Here is a 21,437-nt window from a genome sequence, read left to right on the forward strand (position 1 = left end):
CGCTGTGTGGAAGATGAAGAACACATCAACCAGTATAGCACCCTATAGTATTCTGTGCTCTGTGAACATGCCCATGAGAAGCCAAGTTACCTGCTTTGGATGATTCAGCAGTCTCATAATTCCTAATTCAATACTTCCATGATTCACATCCGTCAACTTTGTGATACTAGCACAAAAATTAATAAGTACATGAGATTAAGAGCCCTGGTGCTAGCTTTGCACTGCTTCTAACAAGTGGCTGATAATTTAAGTTCATAGCTCTTTTGTAGTTTTCCAGTTTTCAAGAGGAGAAAATAATGCTAATCAATTGCCTAATGGGGTACTTCAGAGATGAGCTGTGAGCATGAATGACTTCTTAAATTCCACATGTTATTATGGCTATAAAAAATAGGTTACTTATGCATCCTTTCTATATTAAATAAGCACAGTAGTTGTAGTTGAATTTCTCAAAATGCATTACTTTTGCTGTGGCTTTACTGCTGCTGATGTCATTTAATGTTGACTTCAATATGAAGAAAAGTCCTGTCAACACTAAGTGCTTTTAAAATGCTCAGCATGGATTTATTCTGACCAGATTTTCTATTCTATAAAGCTTCTGCCTTAGTGAATCAGTTTAGTACCATTTTTCCTGATACAAGAACAGTTATTTTCAATCCTATGAAGTCTCAATTAGTGGTAGATAAGAGGAACTGACTGCTTAATGAGCTGAGAATGGAATCACCAGAAAGAGAGGGACAAATCCATATATGTAGAAAGCTGAAGAAAGAAACCCTAAGGGGCAGATTGCCATAGACAGCTCACCACTGGAAACAGAGGAAAATCTTCCTTCTCTTCTTTGCCTCTCACTCTCAGCTGAGGTTGCTTATCTCTGTGTTCATGAGCCCTCCTTTTACTGTTGTTATCCAGATACCCTGCAGATTCTGGTAAAGCTCTGTAACCCAGAATGAAATTATCCACTGTTTTGCTGAATTAGTTTTCTGCCAGATTAGGCAGCTGAAGAGCTGAATCAGCCTGCAGAGGAATATAATAAACATCAGAGCTGGTGCAAGGTAAGTAGTGAAAGCATGAAGCAAGTGTAGGCGGAGAGGAAGAGCTGAGCAGGGAAAAGGACACTGCCATTTTGGCAAGTGGCAAGCTGTTAGATCTGCCTAAATCATGTTGCTTGACTGTATTCTAATTTCACCTGAGGAAAAGTAACTTTTGAATCACGCCCTGTAGCATTCTGACTACAAAAGCTGCAAGTTACTTCTGTGTTACCTGGGGAATATATTAATAGATCATGGTAACTTCTAGCTAGCACATACTTTAAAGAAAAAAAAAAACCAACAAAAAAACCAAACAAAAATTAGATGTGAGTCTTTACAGTCTAGAGGTGAGACAAACATACTAGAAATATTCCAAGGAAAATAGAAAAATACATTTATCTAATTTCAGGACCTGGAAGTCTTTATAGTAGTTTATTTATTTTTATGACTTAAAAATGGCAGAGCAGGAAGAGCGTTTACAGGAAAAGAGTATATACTACAATAAAATTTTCTGATATTCTAACCTTGTCATGACTCTTCCTCCTTAGAAGGCATCTGAGTTTCCTTTTTCATCTGTAATGTAGCATTGTAATCCATCTAGAGGCTCATAGGTCAATATGTTTATTTCTACATAGCTATTTTGACGAGGACTACAACTGGCATCCTGCCAAATCCTTGTTCTAGGCCATAGAAAATAAAAAATTTGCTGGACTCTAAGAAATGACACAGTTAAACAACTAAAGTAAATAATTTTGAGAGCAATGGAGCTAAATGAGGTGTGGTTGTCATTGCATAGCTTAACACATTGCAAATTCTTCATAGAAACTTTTCCTGAATTAGCATCTTAAATGCTCCCTCTCATATTTACCTCTACATGCACAATTATGCTCTTGTTTTAGTTCACGTTGGAAATTTTTTTCTTACTGAGGGACCTACAGAATCATAGAATCATTAAGGTTGGAAAAGACCTCTAGGATCATCAAGTCCAACCGTCAAGCCAACACCACCATGCCTCCTAAACCATATCCTGAAGTCTACATGTTTTGTGAACACCCCCAGGGATGGCGACTCCACCACCGCTCCAGGCAGCCTGTTCCAATGCCTGACCACTCTTTCCGTGTGGAAATTATTCCTAATATCCAACTTAAAACTCCCCTGATGCAGCCTGAGGCCATTTCCTCTCATCCTATCGCTTGGGAGAAGAGACCAGCACCCACCTCGGCACAACCTCCTTTCAGGTAGTTGTAGAGAGTGATATGGTGCCTATCCTCTCAGATCTATTTTCATCTAACTGGTAGAAATTTTATTGCCCTTGAGATGCTTTCCCTAAGACAAATGCAAGTGGTCTTGAAGTCTTCTGACAGAGACACAGAGAGAGGTAATTTAACAGTGTAAACTTAACTACAATCTATTTAAAAAATGAATATAGATCTAGGAAGTATTGCTGAAAGATATGTTGTGTGACAACAGCAAATATATATAAATGACTCTGTGGAGGCAGCTGCTTCTCCTAAGTACGGATACAACTGTAGAAATAGATAAATAGAAACATAGATAGATAGATAGATAGATAGATAGATAGATAGATAGATAGATAGATAGATAGATAGATAGATAAGGATACTTATTTTGTAAACACAGTGCTACAGATTGCTTGTGATGATATTCTGAACAAACAGTGGTTACCAACAGCTGTAGCTCCTGCTGTCAGGGGATGAGGGTGTCAGATTTGTGCAGAGTAGTGTGCACAGCAATGAAACGATTTTAGCTTTAAATACAAAACCTTACATTAAGGAGGAAATTAATATATTAATCAGTAGTATTACCTACCTCTGTCAAGGAATACAGTGAACTTCTCCATTCCTTGTCTCTGCTCAAGCTATAGGCACAAGTATTTGTTGTGGCAATTTTTTATTCTTTTAATGTCATTGGCCACATGGTTCACCAGTCCCACACCTGATTCTCAGCTACCTCTAACATGTTTTAGCAAGGCTGATGAAGTAACTCCCTTGTCTTCAAGCCCCTGGAGTCCTGGCAACTTCTCAATTACAGTGCTCTACATCCTATAGCACTGTAGCTTGTTCTTATGTGCAGACCTGGCTGAAAACAATTGGAGACTTTTCACTGTGCCAAAGGCACCCAAGCGTCTACCTGACAGTTTTAATGTTCATGTGGCCAAATCTCTGTTCCTCTCACCAGAAAAATAAAACAGAACAAAGAAGGTCTGAGTCATGTTCCCTGATATTTTCAAGCTGAAATATCTCTAGCATACTTTAGGAAAAGCAGGTCTTCAAAGATGAGAAAGAGGCAGGCTTGCTAGCAATCATGTTTTACCCCATGGAAATGGTTCATTTAAGATATTGCTGAACAGAGGCTGTCAAACAAAGGTGAAATATAGGTCCTTGCAGATGCTTTAAGGATATATTTAGGGCTTTGGGCAATTAAAGAAATGTTTTATTCTGCACCTTAAAAAAAAAAAAGAAGACATTGTAGTGGTAGTTGACTTAAGGCCTGAAAAAATAACTAATTCAACATTCTTCACTTTTATAAATCACTCATACCACTAAACTATAACTCAAAGCTGTATTTTATAGTGAAAAGGATCTCTAACTTTTGAACACAGATTTTTTTTTAAATCATTTTGTAGAAATTCCAGCTTTTTAAACACTACAGCAAAGCTGGAGCTTCAATTCTGTTCAATTCTGTTCCAAATGATGTTATACAATATTATACTAAAACCCTAATTCTTCTAATGTAAGGCAGATGCAAATAGGTGCTACTGTGAAATGACCTCTGTACCTAACTTAATCTGTATGAATAGTTCCCATTGTATTCTCTTAAAACTTGATTTTAATAGGAAAATCCAGATATGGAAATTTTTGGACATGTAATAGAGCATGATCTTATTTTAGTTCTTCTGCTTCACAGCAATATATCATACTAATTAAGGATTTTGGATTGGTGAAAATGAAGAATGGTGAAAGCAAGTGATGAGGAGCTCAAAAAAAAAGTTATTCAGGCCTCTCTGCATGACACTGTCAGATCCCAACACTGCGGAGTCAGCTATATGGTTATTGATGGGTTTTTAAAAAATATTTTTAAATATAGGCTAGGCAGGTTCAGTGCTTAGAAAAAGAAAGCTTTGAGGACATCTCATGCTATTAAAAGAAACACTTTTCTGATTTAATAATTTAATAACATAAATTTTGCTTTTGAGGGTCGGCTGTTGTCCTACATTGAGGAGTGTCTAAGAATGTGTTGGTGAGTCAATGGGCATTAAAACTCATATAGCTCTGTGCCCAACATTAGGGCTAGCATTAAACTCCAAGTGCTTAGTGTGAAATGTAACTACAACCTAGTTTATGCTACAGAGCTGTCAACGTAACTGTGTGAAACACACTAAGGTGACAAAGTGCACTTCCAGGTTTATTAAAACCGTGAGAACAGGTGCCGGTCTGCGAATAGGGCCTGAGCCCTTGCGCACCTCTGGCCCTGCTTCCTTTCCGTCCCCAAAGAGCAGCTAAACTTTCGTTTCTTTTTTTTTTTTTTTTTTTTGCAAAATGCCTATAGGGCCTTTATATTTTGAGTTCTTCAGGATTAATCAACTCCCATTTTCATCTTTTCCAAAAATCAGCAGTTAAAGATTTCCCACGTCGAAGAAAAAAAAATGGTACCCAAGTCAGTCATGTGATAGCAGAAGGTACTGCTCAGGGAGGAGGGGGCAGGTAAGGCAGTAATAAGGCTAAAAATAAAAATCAAGGGTAAATGGCGACGAACGGAGCGCGGCGGTGAGATGCAGGCCAAGCTGGCCCGGCCCGGCCCGGCCCAGGGTATTGCCACGGCCGCCAGGCACCCCCGGGGCAGCGCCCGGGCCCCACCGCGGCCGATCATTCGTCCGGCATCGGCTGGCGCGCCCGAAGGAGCCCAGGCGACCAGGGGCAGGGGACGGGCACCCCGACACCCGCTACCCCGCGAGTCGGAAAGCCGCGCAGGGGGCCGCTGCTGCCGGTCTGCGCCCGCCTCGGCCCGCCCGGGCGTGAGGCGGGCGGGTCTATGTGAGGAGTAGGCGGTGCAGCGTGGCCCAGGCGGGGGCTGAGGGGGAAGTAGGCGCTGAGGCCCGGGCAGATGTTTGGTGACGGCTCGCTCCTTCCGAAAAGCCGCTGAGCAGGAGCCGCGGGCTGAGCCTGCTGTGACCCCGGCCGCCGGAGGGGCGGTACAGGGCCCGTGGGCAGTGACTGCGGCGAGGGGGGCGCAGCAGCCCGGCGGAGCCCCAGCCAGCGCCCGTCCCGGGAGCATGCGGCGGCAGGAGGGAGAGTGAAGAGTCGTGGTTGTGCCTCCGCGCCGCGTTTCCTCCCCCTCGCCAGGGCTTCGCTCTCTCGGGCCGAGGACGGACTCCGGGAGGAAAATGGAGCCGTTTCCCAGCGGTGAGTACCGCGGCAGCGCCGCGCTGCCAGCGGGCGCGCCCCGAGCCGGCGGCAGCGCCCGGGACGGGGCCCGTGGCCTCCCGCGGCAGGCCTGCCGCCCCCCGGGCAGGGGGCTCCCGGGCGGGCCCCGCGCCGCAGGGCCTGGGCGCAGCTGGGGCTCCCGGCGGGGTCTGCTTGCCTGGAGGAACAGGGGAAGCTTCTCAGTCGTGCGGCCCCCGTGGTCGGCAGCTGGGAAATTCCCTCAGACCTTGTTTTATTTGGGTTAATTAGGCGCACATGCCTTTATCTAGGAAGGTGAGAAGAGACTTCCTTTCTTTTTCGGTACTCTTGCGCTTTTGGTTGCCTGGCCGTGGTCTCACGGTGGCAGATAACGGACGCTACGGAGCCGGGACAACTTGCACTCGCGGGTGTGCTCTCACTATGTATTGCTCCGAGGAAAGAGCCTTATGTGCGCCTGGAGTGCCAAAACCATCACGGCGCTCTGATGGGAAGGAGGAACCAGTCCCTTAGTTTAGCCGTTTTCCTGATCGAGGCACTCTGAACAGTCTCCTCCGACCGAGGGAAAGGAGAAATAAAATATAGGAGGATCTGGGGTGTTTGGAACAATGTTTCAGGGTGTTACGGGAAGCCAGAAAGCTTTCAGAATTGTCCGTGTATTGACAGAAGCGCTTGAAATAACGATGTGGTTGCAGCTTTGAGGTAAGCAAAGAGGAGCGTTTGATGACATCGTGATGCAACATTGTGTGTGCAGCCTGTGCTTGTGACTGACATGAAGCCATGTGCAGTCCATGTTCCTACTGCCTCTGTGTTAGTAACACAGTCTACCCGTCCAGGACAGAGGAAGAAGCTCTCAGATCAAACTGAAACTAAAGTATGTTTGGTTAGACACAAGACCAATGCCAAATATGGAATTAGGGCAAGACACTGGGTAAAACAACAGCCTTCCTGTTGAAAATACAGCACTTCTGTTACAGGTGGGATTTGGTCTGTTAAATGACAAGTATGTTGGGTAGCCATAGCTAAAGCATGAGGTAGTGTTTGCTGCGTTATATTTTAACTCCTCAGTGACCTGACAATTCAGAGTACAAAACTTCTGCCAAATTCAGAAAAATTCCATGCAGCAAAAAGTAAATTTTCTGATCCACCTGAGAATATCTTGTCATTGCTTTATGCTTCCCTCTTCTCAGGTACACTAAAAATTCCCTATCCTTTGTATGCCGCTCTTTTTAGAATCTGAAGGTTATTAGCGCTGGGCATATTTTGTTGGTTTAACTAGCAAGATGGACGTTTTCCTTCCTCTTTTTTTTTTTTTTTTTTTAAATAACTCTTCTATGGAGGTTGTGGGCTTTTTTGTCATGTTAAAATTACAGTGTGTACAAGCAGTTGATGTTTCAGTTTTGTACTTAATCCTGGCATTAATAGAAGATCTTTCAGCTACAGTTTATTACCATCACAGGGTTGTAATCTGCATTCCTGTATGCATGGTAAAAAGACCGTGTCTGTAATAGTAATGCTGCTTTGGGAAGATTTTTTTTAAAAGTCATCTTGCTAAGTCCGTTCCCTTTGAGAGAGACAGCCATCATGTTGCTATCAATTTAAAAGTCTGTTTGACATAATACTGTTACTGCACTGTGCAATAAAATGTAAAAAAAAAATATGTTCTTTATCCATGCAAGTGGAAGAAATGGCAGTGTGTGTCTGAGCACACAGGTTAAAGGTACTTTGTGGTACTGAGCAGTAATATTCATGCACAGAGCTTCCTAATTTTGTTCCCTGAAATGAAAAGCCTGGAGATGATGGTGAGACTGTTTCGAAGAAAATTTGGAGCTGAAGCTGGTCAATGAATTTCCTCTAGAAGGCTGGCTATGCTGGAAGGAGCACTAAAGAGAATGTGTGAATATGAGAGCAGAGATGTTGCTCATTATTTTGATGGTATCGATGCATATTTGGTGCTAATTAGGAGCTGCTAAAATCTGAAGTGAAGAGGGCGCTTTTTTAATAGAGTTTTCATTTCCATGGCTGGTGATCTGGAAGCTTTTGTAGGCATCAAATCTTTCAAATAAACTGGGCTTCAGGTTAACTGAAAGGTTTTTTATTTTGACTTATATAGCTGTAAAGAGTTTTGTTTGTGAGTCTGTATGTTGATTTCCTGTGCAAAGTGCTGTGTAAATTCAGTGGAAAAGATGGCTATCACAGGAACTTACAATATTATATTTGTAGCCCTCTGTGTTCTTTGGGGCTTTTACCCTTATAAAACAGAAGGAACAGACTGAATCTTAGGATTTTCCAAAAGCATTTCATTTGGATTCATAACTCTTATGCCCATTTGTCAAACAGACAAGAAGACAAATTTGTTGTTTTACATTGCTGATACAGAGCTGTTTCAGAAGAGACATGTATCTTGAAATAGTCCTTAAGGCAGCAAATGCATTAAAGTGGATGTGGAAGATCACTGTTTTTCTAATGCAATATTTGGTGGTTTCTCTTTGCTTTAAATTAAAGCAAAAACACAGCCTTAATTGATTTCAAAAGTCAAAGAAACCATCATCCTTTCCTTGAAATGTTAGTGGGTGTACTGAACTCTTTATTGTTTGAATAGAATAGTTTATCCAGTGGAAATACTCAGATAACCTAAATAAAAGTATTTATGAATTCTTTTTTGACTTCACCCTTCCCCCCCCCATCACTGTACTGGAAACTTAGATACAGTCCTCTTTGGAGAGATCTCTGGTATGCCTTCCCTCCTGCCCAGAATTTTAGTTGGAGATAATGTGTGAGGTCTGTAGCTCTGGAAGAACAGTTAATTGCAGATCTATTTTTAGGGCCTGGAATAGCTGAGTTAATCATAGAGTCATAGAATATCTTGAGTTGGAAGAGACCCATAAGGATCATCGAGCCCAGCTTCCTGCTCCTTGCCGGACTACCTGGAACTAAACCATATGAATAAGAGCGTCATCCATACATTCCTTGAACTCTTGACAGGCTTGGTGCAGTGACCACTTCCCTGGGTAGCCTTTTCCAGTGACCAACCACCTTCTCAGTGAAGAACCTTTTCCTTAAGTCCAATCTGAACTTCCCCAGAAATGTGATAAATACTATAAATTAATAAATATTTTAGAAATGGTTACTGGTAAGATTTTATTTTTTTAGACAAATTCCTCTATTTTACCTGACTGTTCTTAATTTGAGACCTTTCCAGAAATAAGAATAATTAAAGCATAGTTAAAAGTGCATGGAAAACTTCCTTGTTGTTGCACATAGTTGGTTGGTTTTTTTTTCCCAAAGTTTTATGATCTAAAATTCCTCTGAACTGGGAACTGCAAATCAGGGAGCAGAACTCATTAATTCTGACTAGTCATTTGTTACCTAAACAGTTTCACTAAAAAAAAAACAAACAACAACAAAACAAACGAAATACTGACTAAAGCGGATATGTTGTAATTTGGGGCATCTCTTTTTTCAAAAATATTACAAACTTTTTTGCAAGCCTTTTGCTTCTATTTTTAGATTTTATGTGTTTCTGAAAGGTCGTTTCACCATTTCCTATTTAATGCATTAAACGTGGAACTTTTCCATTTGAGATGAAAGGGAAAGGTAGCAGTGAGCTATTAGTGTGTTTCTCACTTAAGACAGGTGATGTGCATGAACAAGTAACTGCAGATGGGTTAAATTGTGCTGATCTCCTGAAATGCAAATAACATTAACCTTCACTGACATTCTTGACTCAGTTTTATCCTTTTTTTTTTTTACACAGGAAATGGAAACTTTAAAATTAATTACATAACTAAACAGGTGAACAAAATAAAAAGGGTTTCATTAAAAGAAGGGTTTTTTTGCAGAAGGTAGACATAAACTAAGTTAGGTAATGTCATTTACAAAATGAAAAATGTCATTTGCAAGATATAGCTATTTCAGCTATTTCCTGTCAATTCTGAAATATTTTCTTTCCTTGTGTTAGTTTTGTTCATTATATAAATGTACTGGAGATTGCAGGAGCGTGTTCTGTGTGCATAGCTTACCTCTGTTGGGGGCAACAGGCATACCCTTAACTATCAATATTATATATTGTTGTGTTATGGAGCAGAAGGATTCCTGTTTGTTTTAAACTGTATTATTCAGTCCTAAACAGCAGATGGAGTAATCTGTTCTGGTAAGATGGTAGACAAAAAAAATCTAAGATGTCTGTTGGCAGTGCCTTTTTTCCCTCCCTATCTTTTGCATAATCCCAGCATTTAACTTTAGTCAAATGTTACAGAAAAATGACAGAAAAAATGCTCATGGCATCTGTTTCTAAATGTGAGTTCATGTTGTTCAAGTGTATGTTGCTGGATAATATTTTTCCACAAAGCCATGTTGTAGCATCTGTATCTTGTGTTCCTGTGTCAGCTAAGCTAAACAGGAGCCTGTTTTCTCAATGAGTTGGATATTTATTTGCTTTTACTGCATTTCTGTGAACTCCCTGTCTAGCAATGGATGCTCAGAAATAAACTCAGTAATTTGATGCAGTCTGTGTAGCTGAGAGTGATCATCCCTATCTGGGCTCCATTCATACACATACACAGACTAAGACTTACATGCTTTCTTTTGCTGGCACTTGACAGTGCAAGCTGGGATCTGGGTGTATTAGCAACATATCTGGAGCAGAGTACTCCACCACCTGTTATGAAGTGAAAAGCAATTTAATGATCAGAATAATGAGGGAAGTAGATGAACATACGAAGAGAGAAGAGAGAAGAAACTTAATCTGCTTGAGGTGTTTTCTTTCAGCAAGACCAAACACTGTGAGTTGGAAAGAGACTGAAAATCTCTTTCGCTGTTAAAACAGTGTCTGAAGGTGAGAGTATAGATGTTCACCATGGATTGTTTGTTAGTATTTTTCCACTGAGATAATGGTATTCCACTTGTAGAGTGAATGAAGCCGCTGAGTATCTGTATATCTCATGAGTGAAAAATGTTGAAAGCTTATGTTGACCACAATATCCACACGTAAAAGTATTCCACGACTGTCTTGTCATCTTTTTTGGGAAGATGATGCAAAGTCCAGCAACTGTGTTTTGACATTTGTGAGACTATGTGCACGTGTGCTAGATAAAGCCCCATGATGACTGCCATAGAAAATGCTGAAGACTAATAAAAGCTAGGATAAACCCACTTCTGTTTAACTAATCTAAATATTTTTTTCATATTTGATGGGTATTGGTATAATGACTACCTACGAAGAAGCTGAATTTACCTTTATTTAACGAATGTTTCTGATTTCAGTACTGATGAATTCGGCTGCATTCAGATAATTCAAGTTTTCTTTTTCCTCCTTCACTCAGTGATTTGAGTGAAGGAAGTTCACTGAATTTCCAGCTCTGCTGGACAATTTTTTTTTTTCATTAAGTACAAAAGCAAAGATTTTGTAGAAGAGCAAAAACATTAAGATTTCTTTATGAGTGAGAACAACATTATTCCTTTATCTATCAGAGAATTTTTTATGCATTAGATTGCTTAGGCTTCTGTCCAACACTTCAGATAACATCAAATTAACTTTTAAAATACATCAGCATTTTTTGTGAGCCGGGTTTCAAGTGCCTGTAAGTTTTTTAAAGAGTACATATATATCTTCAAATAGCTGTCTTTTGACTATTTTTGATACCGCTTTAAACAGTGGAAGTATATTAACCTTAAATAGTAAGAATCACAAAAAGATTATGCACCTTGTAGCCAGAAAGAAAGAGGGAGAACAGATGGAGACTCTTGAAGGAAATGGGAAGGAAGAAGGGGAGGGAATAGCTCTGGAAAACTCAACCATTTGGTTAAAGAGACAGGAATTTCAGGGTAATAGGGTGTGTTGGGTTCTGCTCAGTTTGGCTCCCTGGGGCACAGCTGATGTTTTATTCCATCATGAGGGTGGTCTCACAAAATGCAGTCAAAGAAGATCTCAGTGCCCAGTTCCTCTATTGGATGATTCAGGGTGTGTAATAATGTACTGCAGGAGTGGTCATCCTTACTACACCTAGTGAAGACCAGAGAGAGAGGAATCTTGATTCCCCTGAAATGTGAGACACTGCTGGTGTTTCGGTTGTTCCTATGGAAATAAGGTGGTTTTTGATTTTGGGATGTTTTTTCCTACCAAAGCTCCCACGACACTGTTTGGAGGATTCTGTTTCACTGTGCTTTAGTAAGCATAGCTGAGTGCAGAGAGCTTTTCTTGGGTTGTAATCACTCTTTGACATTAAAGGAATGGATTCTGCAAACACTGGAATTCTTGTGTAACAATACTTCCATCACAGTGCTATTGACATTTATGGGGAACCAGCTGTGTTTAAAACTAAGAATGTGCCTAATTTGCCTACTGCTTCAGGGCCTAACTCTGCTTTTTATTTAAGCCTTTCTTTTGTATAAAATCTGACATTTTCTTCTGCAGTAATAATTAATTGTTAACACACTGATAGAGTCACTTTTAACTGTTTTTCATGCATGTGAACGAATTGTTCTGGAAAAAGCCAGGCTTGTATTTGTAGGAGTCCAAAAAGCTTCAGAGTACTTTAGAAGCCTCATTGCTTCTGAGCTGCAAACTGTAGTAAGAGAAGGACAAAGAGCAGGTTTTTCAGAAAATGGAACTGTGAATACAGCATGTATAAACTGTCAGTTTTGTTATCCAAATTTGTGGTTTTTATCACTAATGGGGATAGTAATGAGGCCTCGGCGCCTCTTTTGGCACAACTGAGAATTTCTAAGTGTATGTAAAGTACTATTGTACAAACAACTGGAAAATAATTAAAGGAACCATTACAAAATTTGCACTTCAGCAATTAAAAAGATAAATGAAAAGAAAATAAGAACTAACGATGTTTAAAACCATGCAACCTGTTAAACTTTGAACAAATAAAAAACAAAACCCAAGGAAACAGATTAAATCTTCTTCCATATCTGTCTTCTCTGATTATAATACTGTGAGGCTACTCTGACGGTGGCCGCATTGCAGTGGTAGGAATGCTGTGTTTGTCCTGCATTATGTACACTGATTAGGCTAGCAAGCTCCATCACAGCAACTGGCTTGTTGGCAACTCTCTTGATTGATTTGGCAAAAGTTCAGGCTAGTGCTGTGCTGAGGGATGGTGCCTAGAATAGAAAAGATGACACTAAATGTTAAAATTCAGGAGGGCCTATATCCTTTATACTTAAAAGTTCTTTGTGGTTGTTTTTCTCTCCCTGTCTATGTATACATAAAGCAGTGAAAGCCATTTGTGTGGAGTATGTGGAAGAACAATATGTAGATTCTAAATGTTGTCTTTGTCAAACTTCAGTGCTTTTAACAGAAAGAGTAGGCCATATTGTGGTAACTTTTCACCTGTAAAAGTTATGATTATGGGATTAAGAGCAACGAAGGCAAAAAAACCTCATGTGGAGCAGAATGGAACTGTTATTATGAGGGGTTGTATCATTGGCAGGGCTATGGTCTACAGAAATTCTTCTTTTCTAAATAAAAATTGGTGATTAAAAATACGCTTTGCCTTGAGAGGAACCAAGGTTTTTAATTTTTATTTCTGTTGTATCTGTTCCTCTCATTTTGCTGTTTTCCTTTGTTTTCCTGGTAGCAGCATATGTGTTCTGAAATGTATATATGTTCCAATAACAGTCACATGGCCAAGGATACGAACATTGCTGGGCAAAGCAACCCAGAGTGCGCACAAGATCAAAATAGCTGCCTGTATGCACAGCTTGTTCACTGGAGCTCACTCAGGGTAGGGTCTAGAGTGACCCTGCTGATATTTCTGCAGAAACCTTTCACAAACCCTGTGGGGCATGTTCATCTGCTGCATAGATCCCTCTGATACTCTGTGCAGTCTGCAGCTCTCCCACCTGCTTTTCCTATGGTGAGAATGAGTGAAAGATGATCTCAGGGTACCTTCTGAAAAGTGTCTGGTATCTGAGCTGCCCCCACCCCCATGGTGGTGGCTGTAATGAAGATGATTTCAAAGCTGATATATGATACATGCTAGGGTTTTGGAGCAATTTAGATCTTGGTATTTCTTAAGCTTACGTGCAGACACACTGCCACTTCTTTCTCTATCATAAAGTCCTTTCTCTTGTTATGTTATGAGACTGACAAAAATTTAGGGGGGTGTATTGTTGCCCTATGAAGACCATATAAAATGTACAGTGCTGTGAATCATAGGCAATAACCTTTAGGCATTATTGTTTCTGTGAGCTGAAATATCAGTTCTGAAGCCGTGAACATAAAATACTTGCTTGTGACCTACAAATAGGTTTGCATAGTATTATGACTGGAGCTGTCAAGTGTGTATTAAGTAACAATAGTAATCTGGAAAGCACACTGGGTTTTTTTTTTTTTTTAGACACTTCAAGATGATAGGGTATGGTAGTTTGAATTTATTGCTTTTTTAAAAAAAAAAGACTAAGCAAGCATCAGGTTGTATGCAGTCTGTCATACTGTATGCCTGACAGCCTGTTAGATGTTTTGCAAAGCTCTCTAAAGGTTTTTCCTCAGAACAACTGATACTGGCAGAGAAATCTTTTGTAACTTCAGATGTGATGAGCCTGGTATTTATCAGCCATGAAACTGATGGACAGATATAGTGAAGAAGACAGCAGTCCTGAGTATGGGAGTTCAGTAGCTCAAGAAATCCGAGACACAACTTCCCTCATGTCTCCAAGACTCAGGGCCTTTTCATTAGACCCCTGTGGTTAAACATCTGCTATCATTTTAATTGCAAAACATACCCTTGATCAAACTGGAAACAGGAAATGAAAACACCATGTTTTAAAATTCAAGTTCAGAGCCCTCTCTCCCACCCTGTGTTTTGTTCAACCAGTGGCTGAGGATGGAACACTGGCTAAATGTTGTTGGGACTTGTAGAAGGTTCTCTTTCTCCATAGTCCCCAAAGAGCAAAGTGTGACTTAAAACAATGCCCTTCTCTTCCTGTCCCTCCAACTCGCCCCACCTTTTCACTGTGGAAACCTAACTTGTACCAGATTGAAATTTGAAAACATTTGGTAAGATGTGAACGGTCACGATACTGGATCTGCATTGGATATCAAAATCCAAACTTTTATTGGTTAGCCTTAAATTCTCCAGTTGCCTCCATTGACCTCCAGAAATAGTTGTGAAAAAAAGTATATTTATATTTTTTGCCAGTTGAATAGGTAAAATGTTCTGTAAATGAACCACCCTCTTTTTTCGTCTTCCATGAAGATTTCTTTTTGTTGATGACATGAAAGTAAAGATTTGAAAAGACCTATCGTAATAGTCTGGCTATCTACTTAGAAATGCAGTTGGTAAATGTTGAAATGTAATTGATCCATGTGGTTCTTCAGCCTGAGGTCTTGCCAAAGAAAATGCAATTGTGCTTTCCTTAAAACTCAGGAAGAGACTTTCAGAAAACCTTTTAGGAGCACCCAAGATTAATCAACAGTAGCTTACATGAGATTACACTCTTAGCTCCTGTTTCTTATGGCAACTTAGGATAAGAGTGGGTCTTAAAATACCTAATTATGTATTGTTTTAATTTCCATGATACAGTCCAATTGGCAGAATTTTGCTCCAGTGTATGTGCAGAAGCGCACTATTGCAATATTGCAACTCACATTTATTAAAAAAAAACCCAAACAAGCAGCAAAAGTAGACCTTCCAGTACAGGCTGAAGGAGAGGAAGTAGAGTAGAGAGAGACCCTGCATGGCTTGGAACTTGCATTCCCTTGCTTATTTTGGATTGGAAAGCAGCATTTGTCCTCCTTTGCAATACAAGAAAAACTATTAATTTTCAAGTTAGGATGGTACAATAATTGTGAAAAAAGGGGTTTTTTTCCAAACCGGCATTGTTTTGTGCACTTCTTGTCTGTCTGTTGAGACTTAATTGTGGAAGCCATGATATGTGCTTAACTAGGCAGATTCTTGTAAGCCTCTGTCAGTTCGATTACACTTAGCCTTACAGCCTTATTTGTCTCCTGAAATCAAACCTTTGCAAAGTGGCATTTCTCACAAGGATGTACTTCAAATCATGGACAGACTTCTTTAGTGCCTGCCTTTTGATAAGAGCTTACAATAAAATTGTACAGAGGGTCACCATGTATGTTCGCATGTAAGTATGACACTGCAAACAGCACAGAGCCTGTCTTGGTTTTTACCACACCAAATGGAAGTGCTGTTAATCTGTATCAGTGAAGGATGGTGAGTGACATCTTAGCCAAACAGAAAAACTCCCACTTCAGTTCAGTGAGGTTGTTTTATGTAAGGCTTTTTTGGGGTCTGTTCTGTCTAAGCCAGTGTGTCCCATTCTCTGTTTTTTTTGTTGTGGTTTTTTTGTTTGTTTGTTTTTGTTCTGGTTTTTTTTGGTACTTAAGTAATGTTCAGAGGACTAGAAAATGCTGGTTTAGCATCGTTATCAACAGGAAGCAGAAGTGGCTTTAATGTTTCTGTTTCTTTTTTAAATTATGGCATTCAGCATCTAAAAGTATATATGCATATTTGTCTGTGTTTTTGATCTATTAAAAATGTACATATGTGATCTTGCAGCAGCATGGGAATGAAGGACTTGCTGTTAGGCTATCTATTGCTTCTGTTCTATCTCTAAAAAGCAGGCAAGACACATGGATGATCCACAGATTTTGGTAGCAATACTTCATCTTCCCTAATACTTCTTGGCTGTGCTTTTTTCTATTGGATTACTCTCTTCTGTCTTCTGAATTCAGTAATTTAAGAGAGAAAGTAGTGACATCAATCTTGTAGCAGCCTGACTTGTTTTTGTGCACCCCCCAGCCTGCTTACTGGCAGGACAGTGTGAGAAGCAGAAAAGGCTTGACACTGTGGAAGCACTGCTCATCAAGCGCTAAAAAATGGGTATGTTATCAACACTTTTTTGTTTACAAATCCAAAACATAGCACTGTAGGAGCTACTGTGAAGAAAATTAACTTTATACCAGCCAAAACCAGTACACTACTGAAGGGTGAAACTTACTTCAAAACAGAGCAATAGGAAACAGTGGACTGTAAAAAGAGTTAAATTTTTGCAGTGAACATTAATTGCCTTTCTAGTGTAAACAAGGACTAATTATTGTATAGAGACACCTATGCTTTATAGACCTTAACTGTGATCCATGTACTCCTTGCTGACTTGGGGCTCTGAATTCATGTACTCTATGTAGGTGCGTACTAATATAAGTAAAAGCTTCTTAAGGGGGTAAAATATATTTTGGATATTGATTAAAACCTCCCTCTATGGACATCAAATTCTGATCTGATCTGATTAGAATAGTAAGGTGTTGTGGTCAGCAACCAAGCACCACGCAGCTGCTCGCTCACTCCCCCCTGGTGGGAAGGGGGCGCAGAATCAGAAGAGTAAAAGTGAGGAAACTCCTGGGTTGAGATAAAGACAGTTTAATAGGTAAAGCAAAAGCTGCGCGCAGAAGCAAAGCAAACCAAGGAATTCATTCACTACTTCCCATGGGCAGGCAGGTGTTCAGCCGTCCCCAGGAAAGCAGGGCTGCATCACACATAGTGGTTACTTGGGAAGACAAATGCCATCACTCTGAATGTCCCCCCTTCCTTCTTTTTCCCCCACCTTTATATACTGAGCATGACATCGTATGGTGTGGAATATTCCTTTGGTTAGTTGGGATCAGCTGCCCCAGCTGTGCACGCTCCCAGCTTCTTGTGCACCTGGCAGAGCATGGGAAGCTGAAAAAGGCCTTGACTCTGTGTAAGCACTACTTAGTAACAACTAAAACATCTCCGCATTATCAACATTGTTTTCAGCACAAATCCAAAACATAGCCCCATGCCGGCTACTAAGAAGAAAATTAACCCTATCCCAGCTGAAACCAGGACAGTATCTACCCGTTATTCCATACCACTTATGTCACACTCAGGTCCCACACTATCCAATAGAACCTCATCAACCACCCCCCCCCTTCCCATCCTTTGATATAATACACAGGCATCGTTCCCTTGGTCCATGGACCACCCCTGTAAAATGTCTTTAAAATGTCCACTAATGTCTGCAATATGTCCACTGAGTTCACTTGATCCATACCTTTGGGCTCCATCTGTTCTGGTGGTCACTCAGGACAAGAGAGGTGGTGTGTAACGTGGAGTTACGGGCACCAAAGCCAGCTCAGGTCGGGTCACTGCTGCACTTGCACTGCTGCTTGTAAGGTTTCTCCTCCACTGGTTCGGGTGGTTCCTGCTATAGTAATCCTATAACATGCAGCTGAAATCACAGGTTACAACAATTTAAAGGTAGAACCATTACATAAGGCCATCACTTTTAAGTCTGTCTGTTAGCGTTCACTCTTTTTTTTTGCCTTTTTTTTTTTTAGAAAAAGTATTAAGATGTTTGTGATATTTATATGATGTTCAGCATTAATGCTGAAGTGTTTTATATGTATATTGCTGTTGCATCTGCTTCCATCATCCCTTCATTCCTGTATGGTTTTGTATTGCACTGTATTGTGTTACCATGAAAAAACAGTTACAAGCATGTAAAAAAAATGCAGCACTAGCTTTTCTGTAAGAGCTGTCTCACTTAGTTTGGTTTAATGCAACTGAACTGTTGTCCTTCAGACTGTACTAGCCTGCCCTTTTGCAAATTTCTTAAAATGGCAAAGGGAGTATACGGTCATAATGATGGACAGGTTGCATTAGGTCTGAAACTGTGTAATGCCAGTAAGGAGGGGCAAGGGGAGAGAGGAAGTGTGTTCTCAGCTGTCTCATCTTTCCTGGTTATTTCCATACAGGAAAAAAAAATTTTGCTATTCCCAACTTCTAGCTATAGTGTTTGAGTTTTTCATTGTTTCCTTTGGTGCTAAAAGGATTAATAAAACAAATCTGAGTTTCCCATGTATTATTGCAAGAGTGTCACTGTTAGGCCACTAGAAAACATAGTGAGGAATACGGATAATCCTCAGACGGGAATTTAGCTGCACAACTCTCATTGGTCATCAGGAGAAGTGACCTTAATTACTGCTCCAGCAACATGCAATTTTGCAGCAAGAGTTCTGAAAACATGGAGATTTAATTTTTACTTATACAATATCCACTAATAAAGTGTAGTATCTTTCAAATGTCAGATTTCATAAGTGAGATTTTAGTTTCTTCTTTTTCTGGTAAATGTGTGCACTCAGAGATTTGACCATGTCTTTAATTTAAGAAGTTATGCTTCTCTTAGGACCCATGCCAAGTATCACTGCATGGAGTTTTTCTCTAAGATTCAGGGCCAGAAATCCCTTAAGACGAGTAATTTGCTTTCATGCAGACTCTGAATAAATATAACTTTTCAATTTGAGGTTTCCCTTCCCACTCCCTTTCCTCTTGCTGGGGTGGGGGAAAACCAGAAACATTACAGCTTCCCTGGCCCATCAAAGCATGAGGTTTTGGTTAGGATTTTGCATAGTTTTCCCAAAATATTCAGGGTTTTTGCATGTGATCATCAACAGTCTGTGCCAATGCCCTTCTACTCTTTCTCCAAGTGACTTGCTGTGTCCTGGAGAGCTGTGTCTATGTACTGTGCATGAAAATAGCAACAGAGGTTATTTACTGGCTATGCTGTAAATCAATTGTCCATGGGCAAAATTTAAGAAATCCTATATAACTTAGGTTGAGTGGTAGGTTAGAAGAACAACAAAGCCATTTTTAAAATTGTTTGTTATTTAAGTACTTTTTCTGCACTTGTTTTATATTGCTTCCTCCAAAGTCTGAGACATTTATTTCCAAGCTATGACAAGACAAGACATACTGCGACAGAGAGGGAGAGTTGGCAGTTAGAGAGGGAAGGAATTAGAATTTAAGTGAATCCTATGTCTTTGCTTGGAAACAAAAGTAAGGCAAGAGCTAGTTAAGAGTTTGTGACCATCCCAGGCTCCAAAATAGGGAAGCACAGTTAATTCCTGTGTTAACTGCTCCTGGAAATAGGTGTACAGTCCTTGTGGTGAATCTGTGGACATAGTGCTCAGAGAAGTAGCAGGAGCTCAGTCATGTTTTTAATCATTTCATGTTCTGCTGGGCAGCAGCAGTATGAAGTCCAAGAGCTGCTACTCTGAAAGCAGCAGAGGAACAAAGAGGATGATGGAAAACAGAACTGTCTCTGCATTATCTTGGACGCAGGTGTCTGGGAAAGAATGGTGGGATATGATGAGATGATGATGTATCTTTCTGTTAGAGGTGAAAGTGGTGAGTTGGGCAAGGGAATAGGCACAGTGATGTTCACTGTGTGCTGTTCTACCAGTTTTAGTAACTGGGAATACCATATGCCATCAGAAAATAAATTGAGAAAGTCTAGGCAAATTGATAATTTACTTGATTAGGTCAGATTTATAAGACTTATACCTAATGATAAAAATCCCCATGGTAAGCAATTAATTTATAGAGTCATAAGGTTGGCAAAGTCCAACCATTAACCTAACACTACCAAGTCCACAACTAAACCATGTCCCTAAGTGCCACATCCACATGTCTTTTAAATACCTCCAGGGATGGAGACTCAACCATTGTTCTGGGCAGCCTGTTCCAGTGCTTAACAACCCTTTCGGTGAAGAAATTTTTCATAATACCTGAACTAAACCACCCCTGGCACAACTTGAGGCCAATTCCTCTCATCCTATCACTTGTTACTTGGGAAACGAAATCACTACCCACCTTGCTACAACCTCTTTCAGGTAGGTATAGAGAGTGCTCAGGTCTCCCCTCAGCCTCCATTTCTCAAGATTAAACAACCCCAGTTCCCTCAGCCGCTCCTCATAAGACTGGTTCTCTAGACCCTTTATCAGATTTGTTGCTCTTTGGACACACTCCAGCAATTCAATGTCTTTCATGTAGTGAGGGGCCCAAAACTGAACACAGTATTCAAGGTGCGGCCTCACCAGGGCTGAGTACAGGGGCACGATCACCTCCCTGCTCCTGCTGGCCACACTATTCCTGATACAAGCCAGGATGCTGTTGGCCTTCTTGGCCACCTGGGCACCTTGCTGGCTCATGTTCAGGCAGCTGTTGATCAACATTCCCAGGTCCTATCTGGCTGGCCATCTTTCCAGTTACTCTTCCCCAAGCCTGTAGCGTTGCATGGGGTAGTTTTGACCCAAGTGCAGGACCCAGCACTGAGACTTGTTGAATCTCATGCAATTGGCCTTGGCTGATCAATCCAGCCTGTCTGGATCCCTCTGCAGAGCCTTTCTACCCTCAAGCAGATCAACACTCCTGCCCAGCTTGGTGTCGTCTGCAAACTTAGTGAGCACTCGATTCCCTCATTGAGATCATTTATAAAGATATTAAACAAGACTGGCTCCAACAGTGAGCCCTGGGGAACCCTGCTTAATTTAGCTCCGTTCACCACAACTCTCTGGGCTTGGCCATCCAGCCATTTTTTTACCGAGCAAAGAGTACACCTGTCTAAGCCATGAGCAGCCAGTTTCTCCAGGACAGCTAGCACTGCCCAGAAAAGCTTATCAGCAAACAATGAATGAAGAATTTAAAATAATGTTCTTTGAAATATAAATACCTCTCAGATGGAATCATACAGCACTTGTCTTAACTGTTTGTGAGCACAGGTCTGATCAACTGCTCTTCTTACCATTTTGTGCTAATATATACAACCTGTCTTTTGCCTGATTTCTACTTTTGTTGGTTATTTATAAAACAGCCTGCAGCAACCACGGTGTACTGATTTTGGCTATCCTAATGTATACAATTCATCAAGAAAAGATAAGACACTAGACAACAGCAGTCAACAGTTTGATACAAATGGCAAATCTAATTCCTGAAGGATGGTTACTAGGTAGTAGCAGGAAACCTGCAGTTCTGGGAATAATTCCATGCCATGCATGGAATATTGCTAGCAAATGAACTGCAGAAGCTTTCCAAGAGTGTATTTTGCATTACTGAGTAAGCATTTAATGCCCACTGCACCAATCTTTTTTGTTCTTTTTTTTTGTTTTTGTTATGCTGAAGACTTTTTCCTTGAGGTAGTGAGTAATCAGTGAAATAGA

At 40.5% G+C, this 21,437-nt stretch overlaps 1 protein-coding gene across 2 annotated transcripts in view; it reads left to right on the forward strand.

Annotated features, from left to right (window-relative positions):
* The first annotated feature begins 5,096 nt into the window (after positions 1 to 5,096).
* Positions 5,097 to 21,437, forward strand: part of LNPEP (leucyl and cystinyl aminopeptidase) — a 61,543-nt gene continuing 45,202 nt past the window's right edge. Inside the window, exon 1 of one of the 2 annotated variants that reach the window (XM_064437910.1) lies at positions 5,097 to 5,449. In XM_064437910.1, coding sequence (XP_064293980.1) covers positions 5,431 to 5,449 — 19 coding nt within the window. In that variant the 5' untranslated portion in view covers positions 5,097 to 5,430. The remainder of the gene's footprint in view (positions 5,450 to 21,437) is intronic. The other variant, XM_064437912.1, reaches the window with a different exon arrangement.

This window comes from Phalacrocorax carbo, chromosome Z (genome assembly GCF_963921805.1).
Source record: "Phalacrocorax carbo chromosome Z, bPhaCar2.1, whole genome shotgun sequence".
Lineage (NCBI taxonomy): Eukaryota > Metazoa > Chordata > Aves > Suliformes > Phalacrocoracidae > Phalacrocorax > Phalacrocorax carbo.